The 14,586-nt window shown below is 46.0% G+C and overlaps 1 protein-coding gene across 2 annotated transcripts in view; it reads right to left on the reverse strand.

The window, feature by feature from the left end:
- The window catches only part of APLP1 (amyloid beta precursor like protein 1), a 79,595-nt gene that overhangs the window by 58,135 nt on the left and 6,874 nt on the right, over nucleotides 1-14,586 (reverse strand). For both annotated transcript variants that reach the window (XM_069741680.1, XM_069741681.1), the window contains exon 2: nucleotides 8,766-9,170. In XM_069741680.1, the coding sequence (XP_069597781.1) occupies nucleotides 8,766-8,834 (69 nt within the window). In that variant the 5' untranslated portion in view covers nucleotides 8,835-9,170. The remainder of the gene's footprint in view (nucleotides 1-8,765; nucleotides 9,171-14,586) is intronic.

Below are 14,586 nucleotides of genomic sequence, written 5' to 3' on the forward strand. Positions count from 1 at the left end.
AACAATCCTGCTCTACTATTATTAGCGGTTGCATTTATTTATTTTTTATTTGCCCCCAGTTTAGTTTGAGATTTTTTTAATGTGTAGGAAATGTGAAATGAATCCTTGGGGGAGGAGCCAATGAGTTCTGGGCTCCGCCCCTGCTTATGTCTTATGATCTGCACCACCTCCGAGGATTGTGAAATTCTAAGAAATCCCAACCGTATTGATGATACAGGTGAAATATTACATTGTTGGTCAGATGGCTAAGGAGGTTATGATATTGGGGCCAACTCTATACCCCTGACAATCGGGAGAAACTGATCGGCTGATTCGCTTAGAACGCCTCTGTAGTCTAATAAGCTTTACTTGATATAAGATAATAATGTAGCTCCGCTATTACAAGCTGTTGGCATTGATTTTGTTGTTTTTTTTGTAGAAAAAACAGCAAAACACGGCAGAGGATCTCTGAATCCTCTTTTTGTGCTTTTATTGTTTTTTTGTAGCCAGTTGAGTTAAATATATCCTCAGGGGTGGGACAATTCAGTGCTCAGCTCCGCCCCTGCTTATGTTTTATAATCTTCACGTGAAATACCAAGATCTCCCAAAAGAATTGGGATGACATAGATAAGAATGGGGGTTATTATTTTGATTCCAAATCCCGGAACTCTCTACCCCCCTCATTATATGTCACTCGAGACAATTCCATCCACACGTGTGACCGATATCAGCAGATCTGATTGTAACAGCGCTGTAGTATAACGAGCTCTGATTGATATCAACTAATAATGTGGCTCGGCTATTGATTTTATTTTTAATTTATTAGAGATTTCTTAATGTGCATGTGATGAATGAATCCTCGGGGGAGGGACAGTTCGGTGCATGGCTCCGCCCCTGCTTATCTTATGATCTCCAGCTCAATGAAAACTGAGTAATAGAGAGGAATCCGTACAGTACTGTTGATATGGGTGAAAGACTGAGGGGTGGAGGGACAGAATTAGGTTGAGGGTCTCTCCACATTCCTAAATGTTGTCCCTTAAAATAAAAACATGAAACATAAAAAGTCCTTGAGTCATTGTACATTGTCACGACTCCTCTCCGCAGCAGCCGCTTCTCGCCCGCACACAGATCCTTCGCTTCATTCTCCTTTTTACAAGCCTTATAAAGCCTTGAGAGGGTTTTTAATCATTTCTTCTCAGAATATGTTGTGGTTTCGTTATATAACCTCAGTGCCGGGGGCCCGCAGCCCGAGAGAGTAAACGGGGGGGCTATAAAAGCCGATCTGGCTCAGGGTCAAAATGATGTTATTACTGGGGTCACAGAACACAGGGACGGATATACTAAGTGATAAGCAGTGCCGGTGGAGGAAAATGCTGCTCACAGCAAAAAAAAAAAAAAAAAAAAATGCAGCAGTTTAGGGACTTGTTTTTATTCTGGGGGTCACATGTGGTCATAAAAATAAGTATTTAAACTTGTTTTCGATCTGGAAACCGTCAGCAAGGTGCTGTCAGATCAGTTGCGTGCTGTATCACAAATTTGTTTTTATCTGGAACCTGTCATAAAGAGGCTGATGACACATATATTAGCGTTTTATTTTTTATTTAAAAATTTATTATTCATTATTTAATGTACAGGAAATGAATCCTTGGGGGAGGATCATTTGAGTTTTGGGCTCCGCCCCTGCTTATGTCTTACGAGTTGCAGAACCTCGATGATAATAAAATTCCCAACTAATTGTAATATTTCACCTATATCGTTGTTGGTCAGATGACGAAGGGGGTCATGATTTTTAAGCCTTCTCTGTACAATATATATATTTCCATTTGGAACCCGTCAGCAAGCTGTTGTTGTCAGATCTATTGTGTGTTGTATCACAAATCTATGCATGAAAATTTATTTTTATCTGGAACGTGTCGGCAAACTGCAGATATGACTTATCTGATCTGTGCTGCAATAAAAATATGACCCAAAAAAAAAAGAAGTTCTATGTGGAGCCTGTCAGCAAGCTGCTGTTCGCATGCCTGTCGTGAGATGTGAAGAAAATTTGCATTTGCAAATTTGTATTTGGAAGCTGCTGTTCGCACCGCCTTCATTCCTACCATTGGCTTGCTAGATAGTATTTGGTTATTATTTTAGGGTGTGATACAAATGATGAACGCACACATAGGGAGACAGATCTGTCAACAGCAGCTTGTTGATGGTTTCCACAACGGAAGCAGTGAAAGGAATGAACCTAAAATGTAAGTGGTAAAGTAATCCCCTCTTGGAAATATACAAGAAATGCTGGGCAGGTGCAGGACCCCCTCTGGGAGTCTCGCCTCTCAATGAATGGGGGTCCTGCTATGAGCGGCGCTTCCTGCAGCTTCTCCCCACATGTAGAGGGGGCCGTGCTTAGACGTGACCCTCTCCAGTGAAGTCTATGGAGTTCTGCTGACTATTGACTCTAATGGGGCTGACACATCCACGCTCCATTGCACCGCACCGATACTTAATGTAAACCTTCGATCATGTGACCTGCGGCAGACGTGACATGTATATAAGAGGGATGAATTATAGATATTTGCGTCTGGTCAGAATTTTATTTCAGCCTCATCCAATTGGGACTCATAAAATTACAAAGCAATTCATCCAGTCTGCAGCGAGGAGCCGGGGAACGCCTTGTAAACCCTAATGTGAGCGCCGGAGAGAGGAACTACCAGCACTGGGAGGGTTAACCCTGAGGGTATCTGATCCGAGCATCTAATCCTATGTGATACTGTCTGCTGAGCCACGTATCTAATCCTATCCTGTGTGATACTGACTGCTGAGCCGTGTATCTAATCCTCCCCTGTGTGATACTGTCTGCTGAGCCGTGTATCTAATCCTCCCCTGTGTGATACTGTCTGCTGAGCCGTGTATCTAATCCTCTCCTGTGTGATACTGTCTGCTGAGCCGTGTATCTAATCCCATCCTGTGTGGTACTGACTGCTGAGCCGTGTATCTAATCCTCTCCTGTGTGATACTGTCTGCTGAGCCGTGTATCTAATCCTCTCCTGTGTGATACTGACTGCTGAGCCACGTATATAATCCTATCCTGTGTGATACTGTCTGCTGAGCCGTGTATCTAATCCTCTCCTGTGTGATACTGACTGCTGAGCCACGTATCTAATTCTCTCCTGTGTGATACTGTCTGCTGAGCCGTGTATCTAATCCCATCCTGTGTGGTACTGACTGCTGAGCCGTGTATCTAATCCTCTCCTGTGTGATACTGTCTGCTGAGCCGTGTATCTAATCCCATCCTGTGTGGTACTGACTGCTGAGCCGTGTATCTAATCCTATCCTGTGTGATACTGTCTGCTGAGCCGTGTATCTAATCCTCTCCTGTGTGATACTGTCTGCTGAGCCGTGTATCTAATCCTCTCCTGTGTGATACTGACTGCTGAGCCGTGTATCTAATCCCATCCTGTGTGGTACTGACTGCTGAGCTGTGTATCTAACCCTCTCCTGTGTGATACTGACTGCTGAGCCGTGTATCTAATCCTCTCCTGTGTGATACTGTCTGCTGAGCCGTGTATCTAATCCTCTCCTGTGTGATACTGACTGCTGAGCCGTGTATCTAATCCCATCCTGTGTGGTACTGACTGCTGAGCCGTGTATCTAATCCCATCCTGTGTGGTACTGTCTGCTGAGCCGTGTATCTAATCCCATCCTGTGTGATACTGTCTGCTGAGCTGTGTATCTAATCCCATCCTGTGTGATACTGACTGCTGAGCCGTGCATCTAATCCTCTCCTGTGTGATACTGACTGCTGAGCCGTGTATCTAATCCTCTCCTGTGTGATACTGACTGCTGAGCCGTGCATCTAATCCTCTCCTGTGTGATACTGACTGCTGAGCCGAGTATCTAATCCTCTCCTGTGTGATACTGACTGCTGAGCCGTGTATCTAATCCTATCCTGTGTGGTACTGACTGCTGAGCCGAGTATCTAATCCTATCCTGTGTGATGACTGCTGAGCCGTGTATCTAATCCTCTCCTGTGTGATACTGACTGCTGAGCCGAGTATCTAATCTCTCCTGTGTGGTACTGTCTGCTGAGCCGTGTATCTAATCCTATCCTGTGTGATGACTGCTGAGCCGTGTATCTAATCCTCTCCTGTGTGATACTGTCTGCTGAGCCGTGTATCTAATCCTATCCTGTGTGATGACTGCTGAGCAGTGTATCTAATCTCTCCTGTGTGGTACTTCCCCCATGGTGACGCTCTGGATGTTCCTCATTATCCCCCTTTCCCGGTGACTGAGGTCGGTTTCACACCAGGTTTGCCCACGAACGTCTCCTGGCGCCAAACAATACAGTACAGTAATGGACGAGCCGTAAATTCACCGAACCCCCAATGGCAGCAAATAATAACACGTCCGGTAGCAGCACTGCACCCCGAAAATCAATCCTGTCCATGCCAGCAACACACATTATAAAGAGCACGCTGCTATAACCTGGGCATAATTATACATGCACAGCTGGTACAACCCGGGCACCTCCTGTATATAATTATATATGTACAGCCGGTATAACCTGGGCATCTCCTGTATATAATTATATATGTACAGCTGGTATAACCTGGGCATCTCCTGTATATAATTATATATGTACAGCTGGTATAACCTGGGCATCTCCTGTATATAATTATATATGTACAGCTGCTATAACCCGGGCACCTCCTGTATATAATTATATATGTACAGCTGGTATAACCCGGGCATCTCCTGTATATAATTATATATGTACAGCCGGTATAACCCGGGCATCTCCTGTATATAATTATATATGTACAGCTGGTATAACCTGGGCATCTCCTGTATATAATTATATATGTACAGCTGGTATAACCTGGGCATCTCCTGTATATAATTATATATGTACAGCTGGTATAACCTGGGCATCTCCTGTATATAATTATATATGTACAGCTGGTATAACCTGGCATCTCCTGTATATAATTATATATGTACAGCCGGTATAACCTGGGTATCTCCTGTATATAATTATATATGTACAGCCGGTATAACCTGGGCATCTCCTGTATATAATGATATATGTACAGCTGGTATAACCTGGGCATCTCCTGTATATAATTATATATGTACAGCTGGTATAACCTGGGCATCTCCTGTATATAATTATATATGTACAGCTGGTATAACCTGGGCATCTCCTGTATATAATTATATATGTACAGCTGGTATAACCTGGCATCTCCTGTATATAATTATATATGTACAGCCGGTATAACCTGGGCATCTCCTGTATATAATGATATATGTACAGCTGGTATAACCTGGGCATCTCCTGTATATAATGATATATGTACAGCTGGTATAACCTGGGCATCTCCTGTATATAATTATATATGTACAGATGGTATAACCTGGGCATCTCCTGTATATAATTATATATGTACAGATGGTATAACCTCGGCATCTCCTGGAGAGATCTGTATATGTACAGATGGTATAACCTGGGTATCTCCTGTATATAATTATATATGTACAGCCGGTATAACCTGGGCATCTCCTGTATATAATGATATATGTACAGCTGGTATAACCTGGGCATCTCCTGTATATAATTATATATGTACAGCTGGTATAACCTGGGCATCTCCTGTATATAATTATATATGTACAGCTGGTATAACCTGGGCATCTCCTGTATATAATTATATATATACAGCTGGTATAACCTGGCATCTCCTGTATATAATTATATATGTACAGCCGGTATAACCTGGGCATCTCCTGTATATAATGATATATGTACAGCTGGTATAACCTGGGCATCTCCTGTATATAATGATATATGTACAGCTGGTATAACCTGGGCATCTCCTGTATATAATTATATATGTACAGATGGTATAACCTGGGCATCTCCTGTATATAATTATATATGTACAGATGGTATAACCTCGGCATCTCCTGGAGAGATCTGTATATGTACAGATGGTATAACCTGGGCATCTCCTGGAGAGATCTGTATATGTACATTAGGATTTGTGTCCATTGTCTCTGGTGTTCTCCTTTATTTACACGGTTTATGCACAGGTCCTGACGTGTAATAATCGCTGTGCCCTGCTCCAGCCTGGGTATTGCGCACAGTCTGACTCCATCTCACATGACCGCTAACAATACACAGCGGCCTTGTGACTTTATTATAAGGGTCTGTATTGTGTGTGGGAGGGACGGGTCAGTACCAGGGGGAGATGGCGGAAAGTGACTGGGAACCACTCAGTGCCTCCTGCATCCAGAGACACCTGTCAATATGGCTGCGGCCGTACCACACAGAGCGGCGTTATAACAGTGCTGGAGCGTTATAACAAGAGCAACTGATCTCTGTCATACATACAATACTGTCATATAGCCCCCAGATAATACCGCCATTGCAGACCATATAATACCTATATATAGTGCCCAGATAATACTGCCATTGCAGACCATATAATACCTACATATAGCCCCCAGATAATACCGCCATTGCAGACCATATAATACCTATATATAGTGCCCAGATAATACTGCCATTGCAGACCATATAATACCTACATATAGTGCCAAGATAATACCGCCATTGCAGACCATATAATACCTATATATAGTGCCCAGATAATACTGCCATTGCAGACCATATAATACCTACATATAGCCCCCAGATAATACCGCCATTGCAGACCATATAATACCTACATATAGTGCCAAGATAATACCGCCATTGCAGACCATATAATACCTATATATAGTGCCCAGATAATACTGCCATTGCAGACCATATAATACCTATATATAGTGCCCAGATAATACTGCCATTGCAGACCATATAATACCTACATATAGTGCCCAGATAATACCGCCATTGCAGACCATATAATACCTATATATAGTGCCCAGATAATACTGCCATTGCAGACCATATAATACCTACATATAGTGCCAAGATAATACCGCCATTGCAGACCATATAATACCTATATATAGTGCCCAGATAATACTGCCATTGCAGACCATATAATACCTACATATAGTGCCAAGATAATACCGCCATTGCAGACCATATAATACCTATATATAGTGCCCAGATAATACCGCCATTGCAGACCATATAATACCTATATATAGTGCCCAGATAATACTGCCATTGCAGACCATATAATACCTATATATTGTGCCCAGATAATACCGCCATTGCAGACCATGTTATTCTGTTACATTGGGCTTATATATAAATACTGGAGGTCACATAATGCTACCATATAGTGCCCAGATAATACCACCATTGCAATCCATATAATACTGTTATACTGTGCTTGCATGTAAATACAGGTAGCATAATACCACCATAGAGTGCCCAGACAATACCACCATTGCAGTCCATATAATACCGCTATACTGTGCTTGCATGCAAATGCAGGAGGTCGCATAATACCACCATATAGTGCCCAGATAATACCGCCATTGCAGTCCATATAATACCGCTATACTGTGCTTGCATGCAAATGCAGGAGGTCGCATAATACCACCATATAGTGCCCAGATAATACCGCCATTGCAGTCCATATAATACCGCTATACTGTGCTTGCATGTAAATGCAGGAGGTCGCATAATACCACCATAGAGTGCCCAGACAATACCGCCATTGCAGCCCATATAATACCGCTATACAGTGCTTATATCTAAATTCCGGAGGTTGCATAATACCACCATATAGTCCACAAAGAACCGCACCAGGCATCGATGTGTACTATCAGGTGTTTTTCAGTTTTCTCCTTGGTTTCCTGTCCCCAACGCCCCCATTACTAGACCCATCCCTGCCACCCGTCAGCAGCTCCCCATCAGAAATCTCCTGATAACAGAGAACAACAGAACGAGTCCACCTGCGCCGAGTCATCCTCTCTCCTTGACCCCAAATGGCTGATAACAGAGACAATAGATTGTGTTATTCCATTAGTAGGGGGCAGAGTGCGAGCTCTTGGGCTCATACACAGGAGGACCCCGGGGGTCCGTCCGCCCCGGTGCGGGGTGATGTGGCAGCATTAATGGCGATGCCAGCGGAGTCAGAGCGCGGCCCCCCACCGCCGCCCGCTCCGGACATTATCTGCTCTTCCATTACGGACCCATCTCCCAATTAGTGATTCCATTAATCTCCATTCTGGCATCAGGCACCACCTGCTATTTCAGTCCCGCGCCCGGCTGAACCGCCGCGCCGTCCAGACGCATCCCCGGGCTCCCGCGCCATTTAACCCCTTCATCCTTAACCACACGGCGGCGGCCCGGCATGCCCCGCCGTGATCTCTGGCCGTGCCCCGTCACCCACCTCTGCCCTCCACATTCATTCTCACATATCCCCAGAACCGTACATCACCCAAAATTTGCTGCAATTGTTTATGGCGCTAATATTTTTTTTGGGGGGGGGGGGGAGAGTCAGGAAAAAAAAGAAAAAAAGAAAAATCATAACCGATCCAATTTAGTCGCCCTCATCCAATCGATTCGGCGTCAGTGGCCATATAGAAAAATGACAATATAGCGTCATCTGCCAATCTGCGCCCCATGTGCCACCCCCGGCCTGACCCTGCCAAAAGGGAAAAAAAAAAAAAGGGTTAACGGTAGTCGCAGGATGCTACATTGCATCACCGCTCCCTCCATTGGCGCTGCCACCGGTTACCGTACCGCTGCCATGCACCATCAGCCTCCTGCCGTGAAAACGTAGCAACTCCACCCAACCCTGGAGATGAGCACTGCACCTCCGCCGCCGCCTCACCTGGACACCCAAGAGGAGGATGCAGCTCAGGAACAGCCGAGCGCCCTTCATCCTCTCCGAATCGCCCATCCTGCCCGTCCTGACTGGCGCAGCGATGCCGGTGCTGGTAGAAGGGGTGATGTCAGCTGCTGGGGTGCGAGGCGCACGTCGGTGGCACCGGTCGGCTGCGGTCGAGGTGGCGTCTCGCTGTCACAGGGGCATCCAGCGCTCAGTGTGCATGTCACGCAGATGTTGGGTATCTATCCGAACGTCTGTCTGATGATGAAGCCTCGTTCTGCTATACAAAGACGAATCCCATCCCCCCTCGTCATCTGTCTCTCCCTCTCTCTCCTTCTCTCTCTCCTCCCATCGCTCCTTCACTTCCTCCTCTTCCCTCCACCTTCTCTCCACCCAGAGAATTCAATCCTAGGAAAGAAGGAAAAAAAAAAGGAAAAGCGAAAAACTGCATGAAAAATGGAGAGAGAATATGCAATAATGGGCGACAACGATCGATTATTACCCCAGGATCACAGCGACGACCGGTGACCCCGACAACCTTCGATTATTACCCCAGGATCATAGCAACAACCGGTCACCCCGACAACGATCGATTATTACCCCAGGATCACAGCGACGACCGGTGACCCCGACAACCTTCGATTATTACCCCAGGATCACAGCGACGACCGGTGACCCCGACAACGATCGATTATTACCCCAGGATCACAGAGACGACCGGTCACCTCGACAACAATCGATTATTACCCCAGGATCACAGTGACGACCGGTCACCTCGACAACAATCGATTATTACCCCAGGATCACAGCGACGACCGGTGACCCCGACAACCTTCGATTATTACCCCAGGATCATAGCAACAACCGGTGACCCCGACAACGATCGATTATTACCCCAGGATCACAGCGCAGACCGGTCACCCCGACAACCATCGATTATTACCCCAGGATCATAGCAACAACCGGTGACCCCGACAACGATCGATTATTACCCCAGGATCACAGAGACGACCGGTCACCTCGACAACAATCGATTATTACCCCAGGATCACAGTGACGACCGGTCACCTCGACAACAATCGATTATTACCCCAGGATCACAGTGACGACCGGTCACCCCGACAATAATCAATTATTACCCAGGATCACAGCGATGACTGGTCACCCCGACAACGATCGATTATTACCCAGGATCACAGCGACGAACGGTGACCCCGACAACCATCGATTATTACCCCAGGATCAAAGTGACGACCGGTCACCCCGACAACGATCGATTATCACCCCAGGATCACAGCGACGACCGGTCACCCCGACAACAATCGATTATTACCCCAGGATCACAGTGACGACCGGTCACCCCGACAATGATCGATTATTACCCCAGGATCACAGTGACGACCGGTCACCCCGACAACAATCGATTATTACCCCAGGATCACAGTGACGACCGGTCACCCCGACAACAATCGATTATTACCCCAGGATCACAGCGAAGACCGGTCACCCCGACAACAATCGATTATTACCCCAGGATCACAGCGAAGACCGGTCACCCCGACAACAATCGATTATTACCCCAGGATCACAGTGATGACCGGTCACCTCGACAACGATCGATTATTACCCCAGGATCACAGTGACGACCGGTCACCCCGACAACAATCGATTATTACCCCAGGATCACAGCGACAACCTGTCACCCCGACAACAATCGATTATTACCCCAGGATCACAGCGAAGACCGGTCACCCCGACAACGATCGATTATTACCCCTTATTACCTCCTTACTACCCCCTTATTAGTACCACTCCTCCTCTATATATACACTGCACAGTACCGCTCCTCCTGTCCTGTATATATACACTGTACAGTACCACTCCTCCTGTATATATACACTGCACAGTACCACTTCCCCCGTCCTGTATATATACACTGCACAGTACCGCTCCTCCTGTATATATACACTTCACAGTACCGCTCCTCCTGTCCTGTATATATACACTGCACAGTACCAGTCCTCCTGTATATATACACTGCACAGTACCCCTCCTCCTGTCCTGTATATATACACTGCACAGTACCGCTCCTCCTGTCCTGTATATATACACTGCACAGTACCACTCCTCCTGTATATATACACTGCACAGTACCACTCCTCCTGTCCTGTATATATACACTGCACAGCACCACTCCTCCTGTATATATACACTGCACAGTACCACTCCTCCTGTCCTGTATATATACACTGCACAGTACCACTCCTCCTGTCCTGTATATATACACTGCACAGTACCACTCCTCCTGTATATATACACTGCACAGTACCGCTCCTCCTGTCCTGTATATACACACTGCACAGTACCACTCCTCCTGTATATATACACTGCACAGTACCGCTCCTCCTGTCCTGTATATATACACTGCACAGTACCCCTCCTCCTGTCCTGTATATATACACTGCACAGTACCGCTCCTCCTGTCCTGTATATATACACTGCACAGTACCCCTCCTCCTGTCCTGTATATATACACTGCACAGTACCGCTCCTCCTGTCCTGTATATATACACTGCACAGTACCACTCCTCCTGTCCTGTATATATACACTGCACAGTACCATTCCTCCTGTCCTGTATATATACACTGCACAGTACCACTCCTCCTGTCCTGTATATACACTGCACAGTACCCCTCCTCCTGTCCTGTATATATACACTGCACAGTACCACTCCTCCTGTCCTGTATATATACTCTGCACAGTACCACTCCTCCTGTATATATACACTGCACAGTACCACTCCTCCTGTATATATACACTGCACAGTACCACTCCTCCTGTATATATACACCGCACAGTACCGCTCCTCTTGTATATATACACCGCACAGTACCACTCCTCCTGTATATATACACCGCACAGTACCACTCCTCCTGTATATATACACTGCACAGCACCACTCCTCCTGTCCTGTATATATACACTACACAGTACCACTCCTCCTGTCCTGTATATATACACTGCACAGTACCGCTCCTCCTGTCCTGTATATAAACACTGCACAGTACCGCTCCTCCTGTCCTGTATATATACACTGCACAGTACCCTCCTCCTGTCCTGTATATATACACTGCACAGTACCGCTCCTCCTGTCCTGTATATATACACTGCACAGTACCACTCCTCCTGTATATATATATATATATACTGCACAGTACCACTCCTCCTGTATATATACACTGCACAGTACCGCTCCTCCTGTCCTGTATATATACACTGCACAGTACCGCTCCTCCTGTCCTGTATATATACACTGCACAGTACCACTCCTCCTGTATATACATATATACTGCACAGTACCACTCCTCCTGTATATAAACACTGCACAGTACCGCTCCTCCTGTCCTGTATATATACACTGCACAGTACCCTCCTCCTGTCCTGTATATATACACTGCACAGTACCGCTCCTCCTGTCCTGTATATATACACTGCACAGTACCACTCCTCCTGTATATATATATATACTGCACAGTACCACTCCTCCTGTATATATACACTGCACAGTACCGCTCCTCCTGTCCTGTATATATACACTGCACAGTACCACTCCTCCTGTCCTGTATATATACACTGCACAGTACCACTCCTCCGGTCCTGTATATACACACTGCACAGTACCACTCCTCCTGTATATATACACTGCACAGTACCGCTCCTCCTGTCCTGTATATATACACTGCACAGTACCGCTCCTCCTGTCCTGTATATATACACTGCACAGTACCGCTCCTCCTGTCCTGTATATATACACTGCACAGTACCACTCCTCCTGTCCTGTATATATACACTGCACAGTACCACTCCTCCTGTATATATACACTGCACAGTACCGCTCCTCCTGTCCTGTATATATACACTGCACAGTACCGCTCCTCCTGTCCTGTATATATACACTGCACAGTACCGCTCCTCCTGTCCTGTATATATACACTGCACAGTACCCCTCCTCCTGTCCTGTATATATACACTGCACAGTACCACTCCTCCTGTATATATACACTGCACAGTACCGCTCCTCCTGTCCTGTATATATACATTACACAGTACCACTCCTCCTGTATATATACACTGCACAGCACCGCTCCTCCTGTCCTGTATATATACACTGCACAGTACCACTCCTCCTGTCCTGTATATATACACTGCACAGTACCCCTCCTCCTGTCCTGTATATATACACTGCACAGTACCGCTCCTCCTGTCCTGTATATATACACTGCACAGTACCGCTCCTCCTGTCCTGTATATACACACTGCACAGTACCACTCCTCCTGTATATATACACTGCACAGTACCACTCCTCCTGTCCTGTATATACACACTGCACAGTACCACTCCTCCTGTATATATACACTGCACAGTACCACTCCTCCTGTCCTGTATATTTACACTGCACAGTACCACTCCTCCTGTCCTGTATATATACACTGCACAGTACCACTCCTCCTGTCCTGTATATATACACTGCACAGTACCACTCCTCCTGTCCTGTATATATACACTGCACAGTACCGCTCCTCCTGTCCTGTATATACACACTGCACAGTACCACTCCTCCTGTATATATACACTGCACAGTACCACTCCTCCTGTCCTGTATATTTACACTGCACAGTACCACTCCTCCTGTCCTGTATATATACACTGCACAGTACCACTCCTCCTGTCCTGTATATATACACTGCACAGTACCGCTCCTCCTGTCCTGTATATACACACTGCACAGTACCACTCCTCCTGTATATATACACTGCACAGTACCACTCCTCCTGTCCTGTATATACACACTGCACAGTACCACTCCTCCTGTATATATACACTGCACAGTACCACTCCTCCTGTCCTGTATATTTACACTGCACAGTACCACTCCTCCTGTCCTGTATATATACACTGCACAGTACCACTCCTCCTGTCCTGTATATATACACTGCACAGTACCGCTCCTCCTGTCCTGTATATATACACTGCACAGTACCGCTCCTCCTGTCCTGTATATACACACTGCACAGTACCACTCCTCCTGTATATATACACTGCACAGTACCACTCCTCCTGTCCTGTATATTTACACTGCACAGTACCACTCCTCCTGTCCTGTATATATACACTGCACAGTACCACTCCTCCTGTCCTGTATATATACACTGCACAGTACCACTCCTCCTGTCCTGTATATATACACTGCACAGTACCACTCCTCCTGTCCTGTATATATACACTGCACAGTACCACTTCCCCCGTCCTGTATATATACACTGCACAGTACCAGTCCTCCTGTATATATACACTGCACAGTACCACTCCTCCTGTCCTGTATATATACACTGCACAGTACCACTCCTCCTGTCCTGTATATATACACTGCACAGTACCACTCCTCCTGTATATATACACTGCACAGTACCACTCCTCCTGTCCTGTATATATACACTGCACAGTACCACTTCCCCGTCCTGTATATATACACTGCACAGTACCACTCCTCCTGTATATATACACTGCACAGTACCGCTCCTCCTGTCCTGTATATATACACTGCACAGTACCACTCCTCCTGTCCTGTATATATACACTGCACAGTACCAGTCCTCCTGTATATATACACTGCACAGTACCACTCCTCCTGTCCTGTATATATACACTGCACAGTACCACTTCCCCCGTCCTGTATATATACACTGCACAGTACCACTCCTCCTGTATATATACACTGCACATTACCACTCCTCCTGTCCTGTATATATACACTGCACAGT

Source organism: Ranitomeya imitator, chromosome 10 (genome assembly GCF_032444005.1).
Source record: "Ranitomeya imitator isolate aRanImi1 chromosome 10, aRanImi1.pri, whole genome shotgun sequence".
NCBI classification, from domain to species: Eukaryota; Metazoa; Chordata; class Amphibia; order Anura; family Dendrobatidae; genus Ranitomeya; species Ranitomeya imitator.